We start from the raw sequence: 16,606 nt of genomic DNA, 5'->3' as shown, positions 1-16,606 counted from the left end.
ATAAAGTTTCACCATCATTCACTGAGGCCTTGCCTCTGTAATTCCCAGCTGAATCCTAAAAAGGCTTTTCTTCTTGTACTTGCAGCAAAACTGTAAAATGCTCTCCAAAACCAGTGTTTGTCCACTTCTTGGAGAAACAAATTGTTGCTGTTTCACAGATACAAATGTGTGTAGCAAAGAGTAAATAACAAGCAGCAGGTTACCTTATAGTTCTGTGGTATTTTCCTTCTTTAGAGCACTATAATGTCACACAGAGATCATTTGTGCTGAGCTTGGACTTTGCTCTTGCCTGTGATAACAGGGTTACACTGAGCTGTATGCAGAATTAAAGCCTTTTTCATTGATGCAAATATATGTTCATGAATATCCCCGATAAGGTCCTCCCAGGGGAACTGAGTCTGCTGATTACAAACCAGACTCTTCCATCAGAGCTGTTCTCCCAGCTCTCCTCAGGATTTCATCTCAGGCTGCTTCTGCTGACTGATGTAAACATCTCAGGGGTGACAGATACCAGAGATGACTGAGTGTTCTGCTGGATCAATCTCTCCCCCGTGCCCTTTTGGCTGCAGAAGGGGCCACATCTCTCTGTGCTGCCAGCAGAGCCAATTACTCTTGGACTGACGTCTTCTTTTGGCCTCCTACTTATATTTAATCAGTTATATTTGTGGTTTGCAGAAAGCTTTTCTGTGTTCATACACTTGGGGCATTCTGCAGAAGGTTCAAGACTTAAAAAGCCATTTACAACTAAAGCATAACAACTCTCTTCTGATGACAAAAAAAAAAAAAAAGCACATGAGCAGTTTGCTCAGGATTTCCAGCCTGCAGTTTTGCCCCCTGCAGAGATTCTGAGATAGCTTGAGGCTTAGGTACATTGTTCCTTGATCTGATTTTCATTTTTTATATAGTTTTGGTTTTTTGGGTCTGTCATACCAGCAAAGGGGAAGAACAATACAGTCCATGAACTCTGCACTCTGCTGCATCTCTTTTCCTGCCCTTTTCTATAATTGCTGAATGATGATACAGAATGATAATATCTCACACTCCCTTCTCTGGAAAGACCTGGCAGGCTCCCCACTTCTTCAATCTCCTTTCCCCTCCTTTGCCTGTCCTGTCATGCCCAGCGTGACATCATCAGCTCCTTCCAAACCTGCTGGGGCCAGGGAACACCCTGGGGAGTGCTCAGTGGGCCAGTGATGCTGTGGGGAGGCTGAGGGAGGATGAATGAGCCACTGACACCCAAAGGATGGGCGAGCTGAGCCTCAGCTGTAGGAGCCTCATGTCTGTCCATCGTTATAAGGGAAGCTGATTTAATGCAAACTGTTCCCTCTCACTTTGATCTGAGCCCCAGATCTGTATCCTTGAGGTGTGGGAGGAACACAAGCCGATGCACAGGGCTCCCAGCTACCACAGACTAGAAAGCATGAAGTTGGATCGAAGTGATTCCATCATGCTTTTGGCTCTAAACCATTTCCTCTCCTCTCTGGCCCTCCCTTGGTTGCTCTCCAGCAGGCGAGTGGGCACAGGCACAGCCAGAACCTGCTGCTGCCCAACTGAGTCACTAATCCTGAGCAGCAGCTCAGCCTCAGGCAACATTTCTACCTTGCATGTTACAGGAAGGGTTTTAGCAGTGATCTGTTACACACGACAGTGATAGAAATTATTGCTACTCATCCCTGTGCAGATTAAGCAATGGTTACTTTAGTTCCTCAAGTGCAGCCCTGGGGCAGCATGAATAGCCCTGTAAAAGTTTTTGTGCCCGATAGTGTGACTTAAAGACAGTCAAAAGAGAAGCAGGCCTGTAGGGATGAGGTTTGCCAACCAGGGGGATGCTGGGCTCCTGTCTCAGAGAGAACACCTGACAGCAGCAGTCTTGCTGAAGCCATCTAAGTTCTGCTTACAGGAGAAAGTGACTTTTCATGATCCTAAGAGTTAGAGAAACTGAGCTTTATTTTGTTGGCCTTAATTATCAGTCGCATGTCACACTGACCTCAAACTTCATCATTCCGTATTTGCCTTCATTTTGTATCACTTACACAGTTTATGTCTTAGCCAGTCCCATGTATTTACAAGCACTGAGTTCATTAGAAAAAGCTGTCTCCTATTATGTTCGTCCCAAGCAGAACCCCTGTCCCTCCAGGTGGAACCCATGTCCCTCCATTCCCCTCCTCTCACTGGCTTCTTGTGGTTTCTTAGGACTTTCCCTGGCATGAACACAGAACCCAAAGGCTTTGAGGGATCACATGTCAGTGACAGACAAGTCTGCAGTTGCATGAGCAAGAAGAAAAATCTTTATTAAGTGTGTCCAGAGACACCTGCATGGAATGAGGGCAACACATGAGGAAGAGCAGGTGAAGGGAGCATTCGGGGACACAACCTGACCACGCATGGCCTCAGGCACTTCTTGGCTCAGTTCAATGCTCTCCTGAGCCAGGGACTGTCCTAGCGAGTGGTGAGTGCCACCTGCTCCCGGGAGGAGACCACCTTCCCGTCCTGCACCTCCTCGACAATCGTGCGCACCTGGCGGGACGATGTCATGACTGCAAAGGAAAGGGCAACAATTACTCACGGCAGGAAGGAGGGAATTTCTTAAAACATTATCAGATTTTACACATTCTTCAGGAGCTGGTGGAAATTCCACAAGGGAGTGGAAAATGCTGCTTTGAACAGCCCTGCTTTGACTGGGAAGGGGAAAGAACCAGGCTGAGCAGAAAGGTGGGTTCTTACCATCTCTGCCAGAGTGTGAGGACATGGCGGAGGAGTACTGGGAGGAGATGCTACAAGAGAAGCACAAAACCAAAGAGATGTTAGGAACAAACATTGGTTGTTGCTGCTACACAGACTCTGTGTTCAGACAGGAGAAAAACAGGAGACAAAAGTGTTGCTCCACTTGGCCTCTCCTGAGGGATGGAGGAACCACGGCAACAAGCCACTACAGCCATACACCAGAGACAGAGCACTGGGCATCCACAGCTGGTGTGAACAGAGGAACCAGCCCAGAAAGCTGTGACTGGGCTGAGGCCTTGGGCATTTTGTGTCTCTGACCCATCTCCTCCCAGGCGCCCTCCCAGCAAAGCCCCTCACGCACTGGGCGTCCTCGCCCTCCAGGAGCCGGCGGTACGTGGCGATCTCCTGCTCCAGGCGGCACTTGACGTCCAGCAGGACCCTGTACTCGTGGTTCTGGCGCTCCATGTCACAGCGCAGCTCGGCCAGCTGCTCCTCCACGCCCGTGATCAGCATCTGCAGCTGGGCCAGCTGGGTGCCGTAGCGCGCCTCGGTGTCGGCCAGGGTGCCCTCCAGCGCCGCTTTCTGTGGGACGGGCACGGGGCCGGGCTCAGGGGGGCAGCCGGGTGGGCGCAGCCCCGCGTCCCCCGCCCCGCCGGCGGCCCGGCCCTCGTACCGTGCTGAGCTGCGACTGCAGGTCGATCTCCAGGCTCTGGATCGTGCGCCGCAGCTCCGTGATCTCCGTCTTGCCGCTCTGCAGCTGCTCCGTGTTGATGGCCACCTCCCGGTTCAGCTCTTCCGTCTGCAGCGAGGCAAAGCCGTGCCCTCAGAGCCCCGGCAGCGCCACGGCCCCGGCCCCGTGCCCGCTGCTTGCCGCCAGCTCCTCACCTTGGTGAAGAACCACTGCTCGGCGTCCCTGCGGTTCTTCTCCGCCAGGGTCTCGTACTGCTCCCGCATGTCCGCCAGGATCTTGGTGAGGTCGATGCCAGGAGCAGCGTCCATCTCCACGCTGATCTCCCCACCCACCTGCCCCCGCAGGGCAGTCATTTCCTGACACAAAAAAGACACAACATATGTCAGAGTGACGTGGCATCTTCCCACAGTGACAAATTTCTTATTTGCACCCAGCACAGGAACCCCACAGACTTCCTGGAGGTCCTGCCTGAAGGGATTACTTCTCTCCCCCTTCCTGCTCAAGTGTCTCCTGACAGCCCTAATTGCAAAAACTCCTGTGTGTTTGGGCTGACTGCTTCCCTGGTGCACAGGAATGTTTGTAGGTCCCAGTCTGAGCCCAACTCTGCTCACCTCCTCGTGGTTCTTCTTCAGATAAGCCAGCTCCTCCTTCAGGTTCTCAATCTGCATCTCCAGGTCAGCTCTGGACAGGGTCAGCTCGTCCAGGACCCGGCGCAGGCCGTTGATATCGGCCTCCACGCTCATGCGCAGAGCCTGCTCCGTCTCAAACCTAAAGACACACACACAGTTGCATATACACACCTGATACAGCATTTTTCTTGTCTTTTCCTTCCCCAGCTCAGTGTATTTTTGCTAAGTATCTTTAATTCAATGTGTGTGCACAGCTCTCACAGTGCAGAAATATCAGTGCTGTGTCCAGGAAGAGATTAACTATTCCCAAATGTCCCACTCCAGTGGAGCAACCCCAGGTGCAGCCAGGCTTTCCCCAATTTTCACAAAAGTTCTTGGAGGCATGACACTCACTTGGTTCGGAAGTCATCTGCTGCCAGCCTGGCATTGTCGATCTGCAGAACGATGTTGGCATTTTCAACAGTTGCAGAAAGAATCTGATGGGGGATAAGTGAAAGAGTTAAAAAGTCATTTCAAACACTGAGTGATCCCATCCTGAGAAGGACTGGAGCAGCACTGGGTCATGGGGCTGGACTTCCATGTGGGCTCTGCAAAGAGGGAGATGGGGGTGCTCATTTCCATCTCCCATCAGCAAAGGCTTGGTCCCCTGGGAACACTGCCATGGGCATGTCACCCTGCCCCGCTGGCACCTCCAGGTGCTCACACTGTGCTGAGCCCTGGCAGCACTCCAGGCTTTGGGAATGGGAGCAGCCCAGCTAACAAGGAAAAAAAGGATTGAGGAAGGAAGGCGTGCCTTGTGCCTACCTCATTTGGCTTTCATAATTACACCCGAGGTGCAAGTATTTGCTCTGACATTATGAAAATGATTGGCCATTTAGTGAGCAGGAATTTCTGTAGCCACAAGCTAATGAAGAGCTGTAACTTCTCCTGCTTCAGGGGAGAATAATCCAAGGAATAATCCAGGAATATTGATGTGGTCATTTCCCAGCTGAGGGGGGAGAGGGAGGGAAGGATCTGCCTTCCCCTGGATCAGGAGCAGGTTTCTGAGACCCAGCACTTCATCACTCAAATCCAGAGACAGCTCCTGTCTCCAGATGTTTCTGTGCTCCATCAGAGTACACCAACATGCTGAAATCTGCAGAGGAGCTTCCTGCATCAAAGCAATCCCTTTCCCCCAGGGTGAAGCCCAAAATATTTTAGGAATGTGAATTCCCCCCAGGGCGTGACCCTGCCCCATTCCCAGGAATTTATTCTTACAGACCAGGTATGACATTGCCCAATCACCCACACCTCATTCCCTCAGTGAACCTGAGCTCACTCAGGATGAGTGATAAGGCCTGAGAGGGGCAAGCAATGGCAAGGCAGGGAGGGATGGGCTGATTCTGGTGTTTTGGCAGAAGGACATTTGTTTCAAATCATCCAGGGAACTGCTAAGAATAAAGAAATTACCTTGGCCATGATTTAATCTGCCACATTTTAGAGCCAGGCATGCACCTGATTTCAGCACTTACCACAGCCCATTGTGCTCCAACCCTGGACTGGACTCTGTGTCTGCAACTCTCAAAGAACAACCATCACATAGGACAGTTTCTTTCTATTTTAAATTCTACCTTTAGCCTCCTAGAAGGGTAGGGGGAAAAGTCTCTGATTTGTAGGATATTTGTGAGAATGACTATTCATCTCCATCTGCTTATCACTCAGCAGGGAATAGGGCCAGGAGATAACAAGTCCCTGCCTGCTGAAAGCTCCATCAGGAGCCTAACAGGGAGCAACTAGGGGGCACAAGTAGCAAGAAGGAAGGCAAGAGGTAACAGTGTGGCAGCAAGTATCTTCAGGTAACCTGAATCTATCTGACTCCTTTCCTGCCCCATCTTTCTCCCTACACTGGAACAGTCAACAGAAATCCCATTTTGGTACCTGGCGATCTGCTGTTCATAGTGACTGCTATTCCAAAGCTCTGGTTTTCATTTCACACTAATTACCTGCTACTTGATAAGCCTCTCCCCTCCAGCTGTTACGAACAAACTCACTTCTTTACAAGTGACTTTGATGAAGATGTCACGTTAACCCCAGCATCCTACCTTGTTCCTGAGCTCCTCGATAGTCCTGTAGTAGGGGCTGTAGTCACGGTCAGGACCAGGTCCCTGCTTCTTGTACCACTCCCTGATCTTCACCTCCAGGTCGGTGTTGGCCTCCTCCAGGGCCCGCACCTTGTCCAGGTAGGCGGCCAGGCGGTCGTTGAGGTTCTGCATGGTCTCCTTCTCCCCCGCCGGCAGGATGCCGTCACCGCCTCCAAAGGCTCCTCCAAAGCCTCCCCCAAAGCCTCCTCCAAAGGCGGCCCCATAGGTGCCCCCAAAGCCCGCGCCGAGGGCCCCTCCTGCGCTGCTGCAGTAGCTGCCCCCGAAGCCACCGCCGAGCCCCGAGACCACGCGGGAGGAGACGGAGTAGCTGCCGGAGCCGCCGTGCACGCTGGGGGCCCGGTACCCTCCTCCCCCGACTCGCACGGAGGAGACCCTGCTGGAGCCGCCGCCCAGGCTCCCGAAGCCCTTGAGGGAGGTGGAGGACGAGTATTGCCTGACACTGGTGCTCATGCTGGAGGCTGGAGGGGCACAGAGAGGCGGCTCGGCAGCGCAGCAGCAGCAGCAGCAGCAGCGAGTGCTCGCTCCCCTGCCTCGGGGCCCTTTATAGCCCGGCCAGGAGGCGTTGCCACACGTTTTTTTTTTTCTTTTCCATTTTTTTTTTTTTTTGTTGCATTCCCGACGATTTTCATCACTCATAAAACCTGAGCCAACTTCCAGAATCGTCATTTTTGCCTTTGTTCTAGTCATGCTTTTTGTCGTATTCCACTTGAAGCTTTTTCTCTTACAAAGGGCATCTTTATGCTTCTTCCGTTTCCAAGTAAATTGTCAGGTGTGATTAAAAGGAGGAGGCTCCTTGCTCAGGGCTATGATTTAATTCCCTCTGCTCTGTGAGCTTTGAAACAGAGCGGTGCAGGCAGCATTTGAGGGAATAGCTCAGCATCTCCTTTACTGTGGCTTTTTGTCCCAGCTACAGTTTCCTGTCCCTGCTTGGGCTGCACACGCACATCTACAGGGACAGCAGGTGTTTTGTGAGGCCCTGAATGCACCTCCAAAGCCCCGTGAGTACAATGGTGCTGGAAGGAACTTGGCTCCCAGTCCTGGAAATACAAGTCCGCTCTCTTATCTGCAGGGAGAGGGATTATGAGTCGTGAAAAAGCAATGAAAAGGGAATTCGTGCTCCAGGGCTCACTGGATTCTTCACTTCAGAGACCACCCAAGAGTGGGGGACTGTGGAAAGGTGATAGGATTGTTTTCTCTGTGAATGAGCACTAGCAAACCATTCCAAAAGGACACGGTATGACCAGTAGCTAGAAATTATGAGATCTCTAAGGAAAATGTGGAATAGCATAAAGTAGATGAAGGACATAAGGAAAAATCTCCTGCTGTGTAAGAACAGGAGCACAAAGCTGACAGGAGCACAGCTCAGCAACTGATGCCAGTGGTGTTTTCTGTGATGTTTTTCTGTCAGTTGTGACCAGGCAGGACAGTTTCACTGTGACTTTGGAGGTTACAACTCCCACATAAATGGAACTTCAGGAGAGACAGTGGTTGTCTCTGGCAAGTAAAAAGGCTCCAGAACCGAGTGCAATGGTGTGGCCAGGCCCTGCTGATCCACAGCATGGGCAGAACCCACCAATCTGAGTGTGCCTGGCTCATCCTGTGGGGTGTGGAGGGGAAGAGATTGCTCATGTGTGCGCACGGTGAATTGTTGGGCTGTCTCTGCAGACAGGCCCCAACAGCCCCTTCCCAACAGCCAAGTTCTTCCTCAGATCACTTGCCAAAGGTGGGGAGAAAGGGTATGGAAGGAAGAACAAAGGTACATTGCTGAGGAGCTCAAAGAGTACAACTCCCTCCCCTCCATCTGCAGAAAGCTGGAGACAGTACAGAAGTGGGATGTGTCCTTGGAATATCAGGAGTTGGCTGCTGTGAAGAAGTGGCTCCCTATCTTCCCATTTACCATTGGTGGATGGAGACAAGTCCGTGCAGCTCGGAGAGCTGGAGGATCAGAGTCTCCTCCGTGCTGGCTCTGGCCGTGTCTGTCTCCTGGAGTCAGCGTGTCGGTGTCGTGTGAGCTCCGGGCGCGGGGCCAGGGGACGCCCACTCGCCGCTCGGCCTCCCCAGGTGCAGATGGAAAAGGTGCAGCAGCGCGGGGGCGGCCAGGATGTGTCGCTCCCAGGAATGTGCTTCGTCCCCATCTTCATGTCCTCACCTTCGCCCGGGCAATGCCGTGGTTTGTCCTCTCCGATTGCAGCGGTGATGCAAGGGGAATGTCAGAGACAAAAATGGTACAGAGCCCCTGCGTGAGCCCAAAGGCTCATCCCTGCCCTGAGCAAAGCCCCTCAGAGTGGCACAGATGTCACCCTGTCACACCACATCACCATACATGGCACACAGGTCATTCCTGTATGGGGAATTGCCTTTTCTTTCATCTTTTGTTTGCCATTGAATTGCTATGTCATAAAAACACCCATTGCCCAGAATATCTGTGATACTTTGGTAATGCCACAGGGCAACAATTAAAATCATGAGCATTAATTGAGACAAAATTACATTAACCACTCAAGGACGTTATTTCCATGACCTCCCATTGAACACAACCACAAGGACTGCGTGTTGTTTCTATCACATCCTTTGAAGTAAAAGGCTGAGTATTAAACCAGAGCCTGCCTCTCTCCTGGAGCCACGTGCACACTGTGAGCCCATTTTTAATATATTTCAAAATCAGAATTCCAGTTCTACATAACAGCAACTTCATGGTAGCACAATGGTGTTTAAAAATAGAATTCGGTCTTACTTTAGGGGAAAATGGAGGTGAAATTCTGGCTTCAAAATTACAAATCAGCAGATTCAGATACTACCTGGATAAAACCACTTCCCTCTTTTTATATGCTTATAAAATTTGCCCTGGAATCAAATTATCATAGAAAAGTTCCCTAAAATGAGCTGGAAACCACACATTAATATCTGTTTCTAAAGTGGTCTTTTCTGTCAGAGGAATTCAGTGTTGCCTGAGAAATCAAACCATCTTTCTGGACTAAATTCCCACTTTTTGAGACCTGCCTCAAGCTGCCGCTGCCTGTCAGTGTGAGCCACCCCTGCAGCTCTCTCCTCAATGGGGTTTCCTAAGGTCAGGGCTAATTATTAATGCTCAAGGCAGGAGAAAATTGACATCTGTTTTCCACACCTCCCTCACACTGTGCATAGCAGGAATAATTAAAGCAGGGGATTTCATTAGCAAAGTGTTATTTGTTGTTTCTATAGGAACACAGGTGTGCCAAGGCTTTCACAGGAGGAAAATATAAAACAAGGGTGAATTCCATCGAGACACCTCAGCATCCTGCACTGGGTGTTGCAAGGACAGCAGTCAGAGGGGCACAGGTCCTCAGGGGGGCTGCAAGACGTGTTGGTGGTCCCTGCACCACCCATGGGGACAAGAGGGTCCCTAAGAGGTGACCTGGAATGGGGTGTGGCCGTGGAACCGTGTCTGTCTGTCCCGACCCTTCTCAGGCATCTGATCTTGAGTGATTCAACCCTGTCTTTACCCAGCTCTGGAACATGAATTCCCCCAGGGAGAGCCCCTGGGTTGCTCTGGGCTCCCTCCTCAAGGCTGTGGGAGTGGAGGGAGCGCAGTCTGCAGGACTGTGGAGCTGCTGGGGCTGGAAGTGCCTTGGGTTGGGAGGGTTGGGGATTGTGCTGCTGCTGACCTGTGCAGCAGCCTTTCTCCCAGCCCCACTGATGAGCTCACTGATCATCAGCATTAAACTTCAAACCAGAACCGAGTCCCTTGTGGCAGATGGATGCTGGGGATGCTTGGGGCAGCCAGTGCCCCACGAGGGTCACGGTGGGGATACAGCCCAGGCACTGGGCAGAGCTGCAGGGCAGGGGTTAGGGGGCCTCAAAACCATGGAGCCCTGCTAATCTGGCTGCAGGGCAGATGATGCACTGCAGGCATCATTCCAATGTTTGGGGAAAAATAAAGAATTCTCTCTTATCTCCTCCCACATTCCAGACAGATTTCTGGAGAAGGGTCATAAAGCAGTGTGGCCAGCTCTGCTCTCATTCTCACTTAGTTGCGCTGCTCTGATTCATTTCATTGAGTTAGAAGTTGGATTTACAAAGTAATAAATGTGTCAGAATGCAGCCAAGAATGTGTCTGAACTGGCTTTCCAGGAATGCTGGGCCGGCTGACGGCAGTGGGAACTGCTGTGTCAGGAGCAGCCACTGGCAGCCGGGGAGTGCCACAAGAACTCCCAGAAAAATTGTAATCCTTTTGCTAGCACAGACCATACCCTCCTCTTCCCATCACTGTTTTCCTCACCCTTCACTGGTGCCTTTGGAAGCAGGAACCAAACTGAGCTGAGTGTGCCTGTCTGGAGGGACAGCAACCCTCCTGACAGATCCCTGTCCTGCCTGCAGCTTCAGATCATTTCACCCCAAAACTTGGGATCCAGAATGGGGAGCAGCTGCTGGGGCAGAGCTGGGCCGTGGCATTTGCAGGGTCCTGTCTGTATCACTTGGGCTTTGTTCACTTGCTTGGCCTCTCTGGGTTAAAGCTTCAGCACTGCTGTTGCTGGACACTGCAGCGGGGGAGCAGCGCTTTGTCCAGTCTGGGAAACTCGGGGATTCTCACAGGCTTCACCTCCCACCACCTGTGGCATCAGCTCCTTTCTGCTCTTCCCCACACCCTCTCCCCTGAAGCTGCCAGGTCCCAGGAGTTACAGAGGTGTGGGTGTGCAGGCCCCACCATAGGGTACCAAGGATGGAGAATGCTGCTCCTGAGAGGAGCAAAGGAGATTTGTCCCACAGCTGCAGGGGTGGGACAGCCCAAGAGCATCGAGACCAGACCTTGGTTTGCAGGACTGCAAAGAGAAGCTTTATTTGATTTCTGTGTGTGGCACAGAGCTGAGAGAAGGGTGACAGAGGGTAAGGAGGGGGTGATAGTGGGAGAAGGTGCTTTTGATGATCCATATGGCAAGAACATGTCAGCTGGGATCTGCTCCGCGGTGCTGGGCGAGGTTTGCAGCAAAGCAGGCAGTGCCTCAGTGGGCAGCCTGGGTGATCTGCTCCCGGGAGGAGATCACCTTCCCATCCTGGACCTCCTCGAAGATGGTGCGGATCTGCCGGGTGGTTACTGGTCCTGCGATGCAGAAAGAAGGAACAGTTATTTCCAGGGCAGCAAAGAAGAATTGTCTTAAAGATCTTAAAGATCTTTGAGTTTTGTAACAACAATCATCACATCAGAAACCCAATATAACACCTTCCCACTGCTAAATTGTACAGATTCAATCTGTTCAGATAATTTTTCACACGTTTTGTATAGAATAAATTTGTTGTATCATAAACTTTTGTATATAAGTTCAAATTTTGGAAATATAATAAAATAGTTACTTTAGTAGAAAAATAAAAGGAATCTGTGCTAAGAAGGTGGGTGAAGACATGAGAGCTGTGTATGAACAGAGCTTCAGCCAAGACCTATTCTTACCTTCTTTCACAGGCTGCGAGGCATAGTGGGACATGCTATGGGAGGAGAACAAGGAAAAGGAGGTGAGAAACAGGAAAAAAGTGAGTAATCTCCAAAACAAAACCATTATTTAAACCCTGCCTTATTTTATTTTTTTTTTTTAATTTCTACCAATAGATGATTCAAATGCTTTGGGAAACTGCCAGTGGTGAACCAATTGAAGGAAGAAACTATTAAGGATGGGTGCGTGACACAGGAATTCAGACACCAGTGCAGCACCCACCCCAGCTGCAACAAGCAGCCAGCACCTGCTACCTGGGATCACACAGACACGGAAGGATGGGAGGTGGAACCCAGGGGTGCTGCAGGACTGTTACAACCACTGGGCTGTTGTGCACTGATGTGACTGAAAAGACAGACACGTTGCATGCAACGGGTCAGGGAACGGGCTGAGAGAATGCTCCAGGGGATGCAGGTGGTTCATTTTCTGCTTCCTTGGCTATGACCCATCTCCTCCCAGCTGCCCTCCCAGCAAAGCCCCTCACGCACTGGGCGTCCTCGCCCTCCAGGAGCCGGCGGTACGTGGCGATCTCCTGCTCCAGGCGGCACTTGACGTCCAGCAGGACCCTGTACTCGTGGTTCTGGCGCTCCATGTCGCAGCGCAGCTCGGCCAGCTGCTCCTCCACGCCCGTGATCAGCATCTGCAGCTGGGCCAGCTGGGTGCCGTAGCGCGCCTCGGTGTCGGCCAGGGTGCCCTCCAGCGCCGCTTTCTGTGGGACGGGCACGGGGCCGGGCTCAGGGGGGCAGCCGGGTGGGCGCAGCCCCGCGTCCCCCGCCCCGCCGGCGGCCCGGCCCTCGTACCGTGCTGAGCTGCGACTGCAGGTCGATCTCCAGGCTCTGGATCGTGCGCCGCAGCTCCGTGATCTCCGTCTTGCCGCTCTGCAGCTGCTCCGTGTTGATGGCCACCTCCCGGTTCAGCTCTTCCGTCTGCAGCGAGGCAAAGCCGTGCCCTCAGAGCCCCGGCAGCGCCACGGCCCCGGCCCCGTGCCCGCTGCTTGCCGCCAGCTCCTCACCTTGGTGAAGAACCACTGCTCGGCGTCCCTGCGGTTCTTCTCCGCCAGGGTCTCGTACTGCTCCCGCATGTCCGCCAGGATCTTGGTGAGGTCGATGCCAGGAGCAGCGTCCATCTCCACGCTGATCTCCCCACCCACCTGCCCCCGCAGGGCAGTCATTTCCTGACACAAAAAGAGAAACACATCATCATGCAATCCAAGAACCAGCATATAAAATGTTCCTCTTGAGAGAGAGTTCTTCAGGAAAGTGAGCATTTGGGGGCTGATCAAAAGGGAGCAAATTGGGGTATTTGCTCCATGACCACAAATAAAATAATTATAATTCTTGTGAAATCCCCACTGGAGTTAATTCTCCAGAGAATAAACAGTGCCTGTAGCTGGTTCATTTCTCAGGGAGCAGACCTTCCCAGCCACAAGCTGCAAGGGTTGTTAGTAAACCTCTAACAGCCACAGTGGTTATTACTAACATGGCAAGTGGTGAATTGGAGTTCCACAGGCTCCAGGGAGGATGTGCTGCTGTCCAGAGTCTATCCCCTCTGCTGCCTCACCAGCACTTCTCACCTCCTCCCTAGCAGTTCAGAACTCAGCATAGCCTTAAAGGCTGGAGCAGAACTCAAATTTCAGTGCCTGGGGTGGCCTTTTTAGAGCCTGACTCTGTGCTCACCTCCTCGTGATTCTTCTTCAGATAAGCCAGCTCCTCCTTGAGGTTCTCAATCTGCATCTCCAGGTCGGCTCTGGACAGGGTCAGCTCGTCCAGGACCCGGCGCAGGCCGTTGATGTCAGACTCCACGTTCACACGCAGAGCCTGCTCCGTCTCAAACCTGGGCACACACACAGAGTCAGCAAAGCTGCACGAGCCCCTGCCAGCTGGGCACACAGCACCTGCCTCTGCTGCCTGCTGCCTCCACCCTGCTCTCGGCATTGTGGCAGCACTACATGGCCCCATTGACAACTTTCCTAGAGGAAGTTCTGAGCAAAGTGGGGGAAAACTGATGAAAAAGTGTCCAGCTGAGTCTATAACATCACCCTGCTCCTGACACCACCAGGCCTTGGTACTGGCCCTGGGCTCTGTGGAGTTGAACACAACATTAAGAGCACAGAGAGGCACAGGGCAAGGAGTCTGCACAGGAGAGGCTGTACCAGAAATAAACGAACAACAGGAATAAAATAGTGGGTTTGGATGGAAGCAGCATAATCCCTGGGTGCCTGTAAGACCGAGAGAACCATCTGCTTAGGAAAGCTCTCTTTTTGAAGGCTTTGCTTCCATAATGCTTTTCTGGGGTTTGGATGGGATTTTCTCCTCATTTCATCAAACTTCCCTACACACTTTGCTCCATTTTTTCCAGAAAATGTGTCTTACTTAGTCCTGAAGTCATCTGCTGTCAGCCTGGCGTTGTCAATCTGCAACAGGAGGTTGGAATTTTCCACTGTGGTCGCCAGAATCTGGACAGTGAAAGATAAAGAGTGTCAGGAATTCCTCCTGGTTGAGTGTTGGGACAGGAACAACACTTTTGTGGAAGTTTGGCATTTCCTTAGCAGAAGTGTGTCTGGAATCAGGACAAGTGAAATGCAGGTGAGACTGGCTACTGGTTATTCTGTGACCTCCCTTTTCAAAAAGCCATCAGTAAGAATTTCAAAAGGCAGAGTGAGGCCACATGAGATGTGTGAGGTTTGATGGTGGCCTTTGTTCCTATCCTTCAGGGCAAGTGCTGTTTGTGGAAGGGTCAGAGGGACCAGTGGGGTGCCTGTGCTTGGCACACCTTGTTCTGGGATAGTTTTAATTGGTTGGCAGCAGAAATGGAGCAAAAGGCAGTGAGCAGGTGCCTACAGATTCTGATTTTCATATTACCAAAGCAGGAGCAAATAACCCACACTGGGAGGAGAACTCTGTTGAGAAGGGGAGTGGGGGTGGTTAAACGAGCTCCTTTGCCAGCACTCCTGCAGCTCCAGCTGTCCACAGCTTCTGGAATCCCTGGGGGCAATTCATACATGGGAAGTAACAGAAAACAATGTAAACTCGAGCATTTTCTCCAAAATAGTATGCTAGGACTCAAATCAAACAGAGAGGAATCCCCCCTGAGCTGCCTGGGCTGGGAACTTTGTACAAATTCCAGCCCTGGGGCAGCAATTGCCAAAAGAGGAAAAAACCTCATTACTGGTCAGCTCCATCTTTTTATCGTCTACATCTCCTCAACAGGAGGAGCTGAAACAAGTTTGCAAATTCTTTGCCTGAATGTTTCCAAATATGACATCAGTGTTTCACAGTTTGCCCACAGCTGCAAATTTCCCTGCACCTTAATTTTAAACTCCCAAGAACACACATGATAAGTGCAGACTTGTCTGTTTTCTTCATTTTTGTGTTATGACCTCTTAGATCTGTTCCTGCCAGTGAAAGCTGCCACTTGTCCCACACAGGAGGATGTAACCAAAAGCTGACATTGAGACATGACTAATTTCCAGCCAGGCACTCCACACACGCCACTGGGACACTTTTTATGACATAATTAGTGCTGACTAATTACAGAAGTAACAGTCATGGTTTCTGCTTCCTCTCTGACACACAGCATCCCGCTGTGATATTCCCAGCATCCTACCTTGTTCCTGAGCTCCTCGATAGTCCTGTAGTAGGGGCTGTAGTCACGGTCAGGACCAGGTCCCTGCTTCTTGTACCACTCCCTGATCTTCACCTCCAGGTCGGTGTTGGCCTCCTCCAGGGCCCGCACCTTGTCCAGGTAGGCGGCCAGGCGGTCGTTGAGGTTCTGCATGGTCTCCTTCTCCCCCGCCGGCAGGATGCCGTCACCGCCTCCAAAGGCTCCTCCAAAGCCTCCCCCAAAGCCTCCTCCAAAGGCGGCCCCATAGGTGCCCCCAAAGCCCGCGCCGAGGGCCCCTCCTGCGCTGCTGCAGTAGCTGCCCCCGAAGCCACCGCCGAGCCCCGAGACCACGCGGGAGGAGACGGAGTAGCTGCCGGAGCCGCCGTGCACGCTGGGGGCCCGGTACCCTCCTCCCCCGACTCGCACGGAGGAGACCCTGCTGGAGCCGCCGCCCAGGCTCCCGAAGCCCTTGAGGGAGGTGGAGGACGAGTATTGCCTGACACTGGTGCTCATGCTGGAGGCTGGAGGGGCACAGAGAGGCGGCTCGGCAGCGCAGCAGCAGCAGCAGCAGCAGCGAGTGCTCGCTCCCCTGCCTCGGGGCCCTTTATAGCCCGGCCAGGAGGCGTTGCCGGCGCCTTTCGACACCCCTGACAGCCAAAGCCAAATTCCAGAATCATCATTTTCCTCTCTTTGATTTCACATCTTTTGTCACATCCACCGGGCAAAACTGTGGCTCACATGGGACCTTCCTCCTCTTTATTTCCCAGCACCTGGCGTGATCCAGGTCCCTGCTCGGGGCTATGTTTTGACATTCCCAGTGTCCATTCCTGCTCCACCCATGAGGTAACACAAGTGAATCCTGTGTCATCCACCGAGTCACCTCCAAGTATCAGTGCAAAAATCTACAAATCTGTTTATTTGGGGTTTTTTAAGAGTCTAAAGCCAAGGAAAGCTGCTACATAAGAGCTCTGCACATCTATAATCTTTATATGGACCAAGCCAAAACCAGATGGAAACTTTCCTGTCAGGACCTTTATTGCAGGACAAGCGCAGACCTGGAAGGATTTGTGTACTGATACAGGATTTGGCAGAAATCTTATAGCTCAAATGAGAATAAACTCCAGCAATTTCTGCTTATGTACCAGCCTGGGCTGAATCTCCCTAGAGAGACTGGAAAGTCCCTACAGTGGTGGGGTTTCAGTCAGTTTAAAGGGCAGATGAGTAATGTTTCCAAGCAGTACCTGCTTTGCTCGATCACCTTTCCCAAATCCCACAGAAACTGCCTGTACCTTCTAAAAAATGTGTAAAGCTAAAAAATCCCATGCCACAATTTCTGCTCTCTCAACACTGAGGCAG

At 51.8% G+C, this 16,606-nt stretch overlaps 2 protein-coding genes and 1 long non-coding RNA gene across 3 annotated transcripts in view; 1 reads left to right on the top strand and 2 right to left on the bottom strand.

Annotated features, from left to right (window-relative positions):
* LOC144247463 (uncharacterized) overlaps nt 1-11,866 on the top strand; it is a 135,836-nt gene extending 123,970 nt beyond the window's left edge. The window contains exons 2-3 of the long non-coding RNA XR_013341167.1: nt 11,620-11,669; nt 11,764-11,866. This is a non-coding gene — a long non-coding RNA (uncharacterized LOC144247463). The remainder of the gene's footprint in view (nt 1-11,619; nt 11,670-11,763) is intronic.
* Nucleotides 2,266-6,696, bottom strand: LOC110471857 (keratin, type I cytoskeletal 14). The gene is made up of 8 exons (XM_021532899.3): nt 6,126-6,696; nt 4,438-4,520; nt 4,027-4,183; nt 3,610-3,771; nt 3,398-3,523; nt 3,086-3,306; nt 2,725-2,774; nt 2,266-2,537 (listed from the first exon to the last, which is right to left on the bottom strand). Exons 1-8 carry the CDS (start codon nt 6,633-6,635, stop codon nt 2,440-2,442), a joined length of 1,407 nt encoding a protein of 468 aa, XP_021388574.2. The 5' UTR covers nt 6,636-6,696; the 3' UTR covers nt 2,266-2,439.
* Nucleotides 10,985-15,798, bottom strand: LOC144247462 (keratin, type I cytoskeletal 14-like). Its single transcript, XM_077788300.1, has 8 exons — nt 15,254-15,798; nt 14,020-14,102; nt 13,324-13,480; nt 12,660-12,821; nt 12,448-12,573; nt 12,136-12,356; nt 11,608-11,642; nt 10,985-11,262 (listed from the first exon to the last, which is right to left on the bottom strand). Exons 1-8 carry the CDS (start codon nt 15,761-15,763, stop codon nt 11,165-11,167), a joined length of 1,392 nt encoding a protein of 463 aa, XP_077644426.1. The 5' UTR covers nt 15,764-15,798; the 3' UTR covers nt 10,985-11,164.
* Nucleotides 15,799-16,606: the final 808 nt, after the last annotated feature.

This window comes from Lonchura striata, chromosome 25 (assembly GCF_046129695.1).
Source record: "Lonchura striata isolate bLonStr1 chromosome 25, bLonStr1.mat, whole genome shotgun sequence".
Taxonomy (NCBI): Eukaryota; Metazoa; Chordata; class Aves; order Passeriformes; family Estrildidae; genus Lonchura; species Lonchura striata.
The sequence above is the reverse complement of the archived record's forward strand: the minus strand, read 5'-3'. Positions and strand labels throughout refer to the sequence as shown.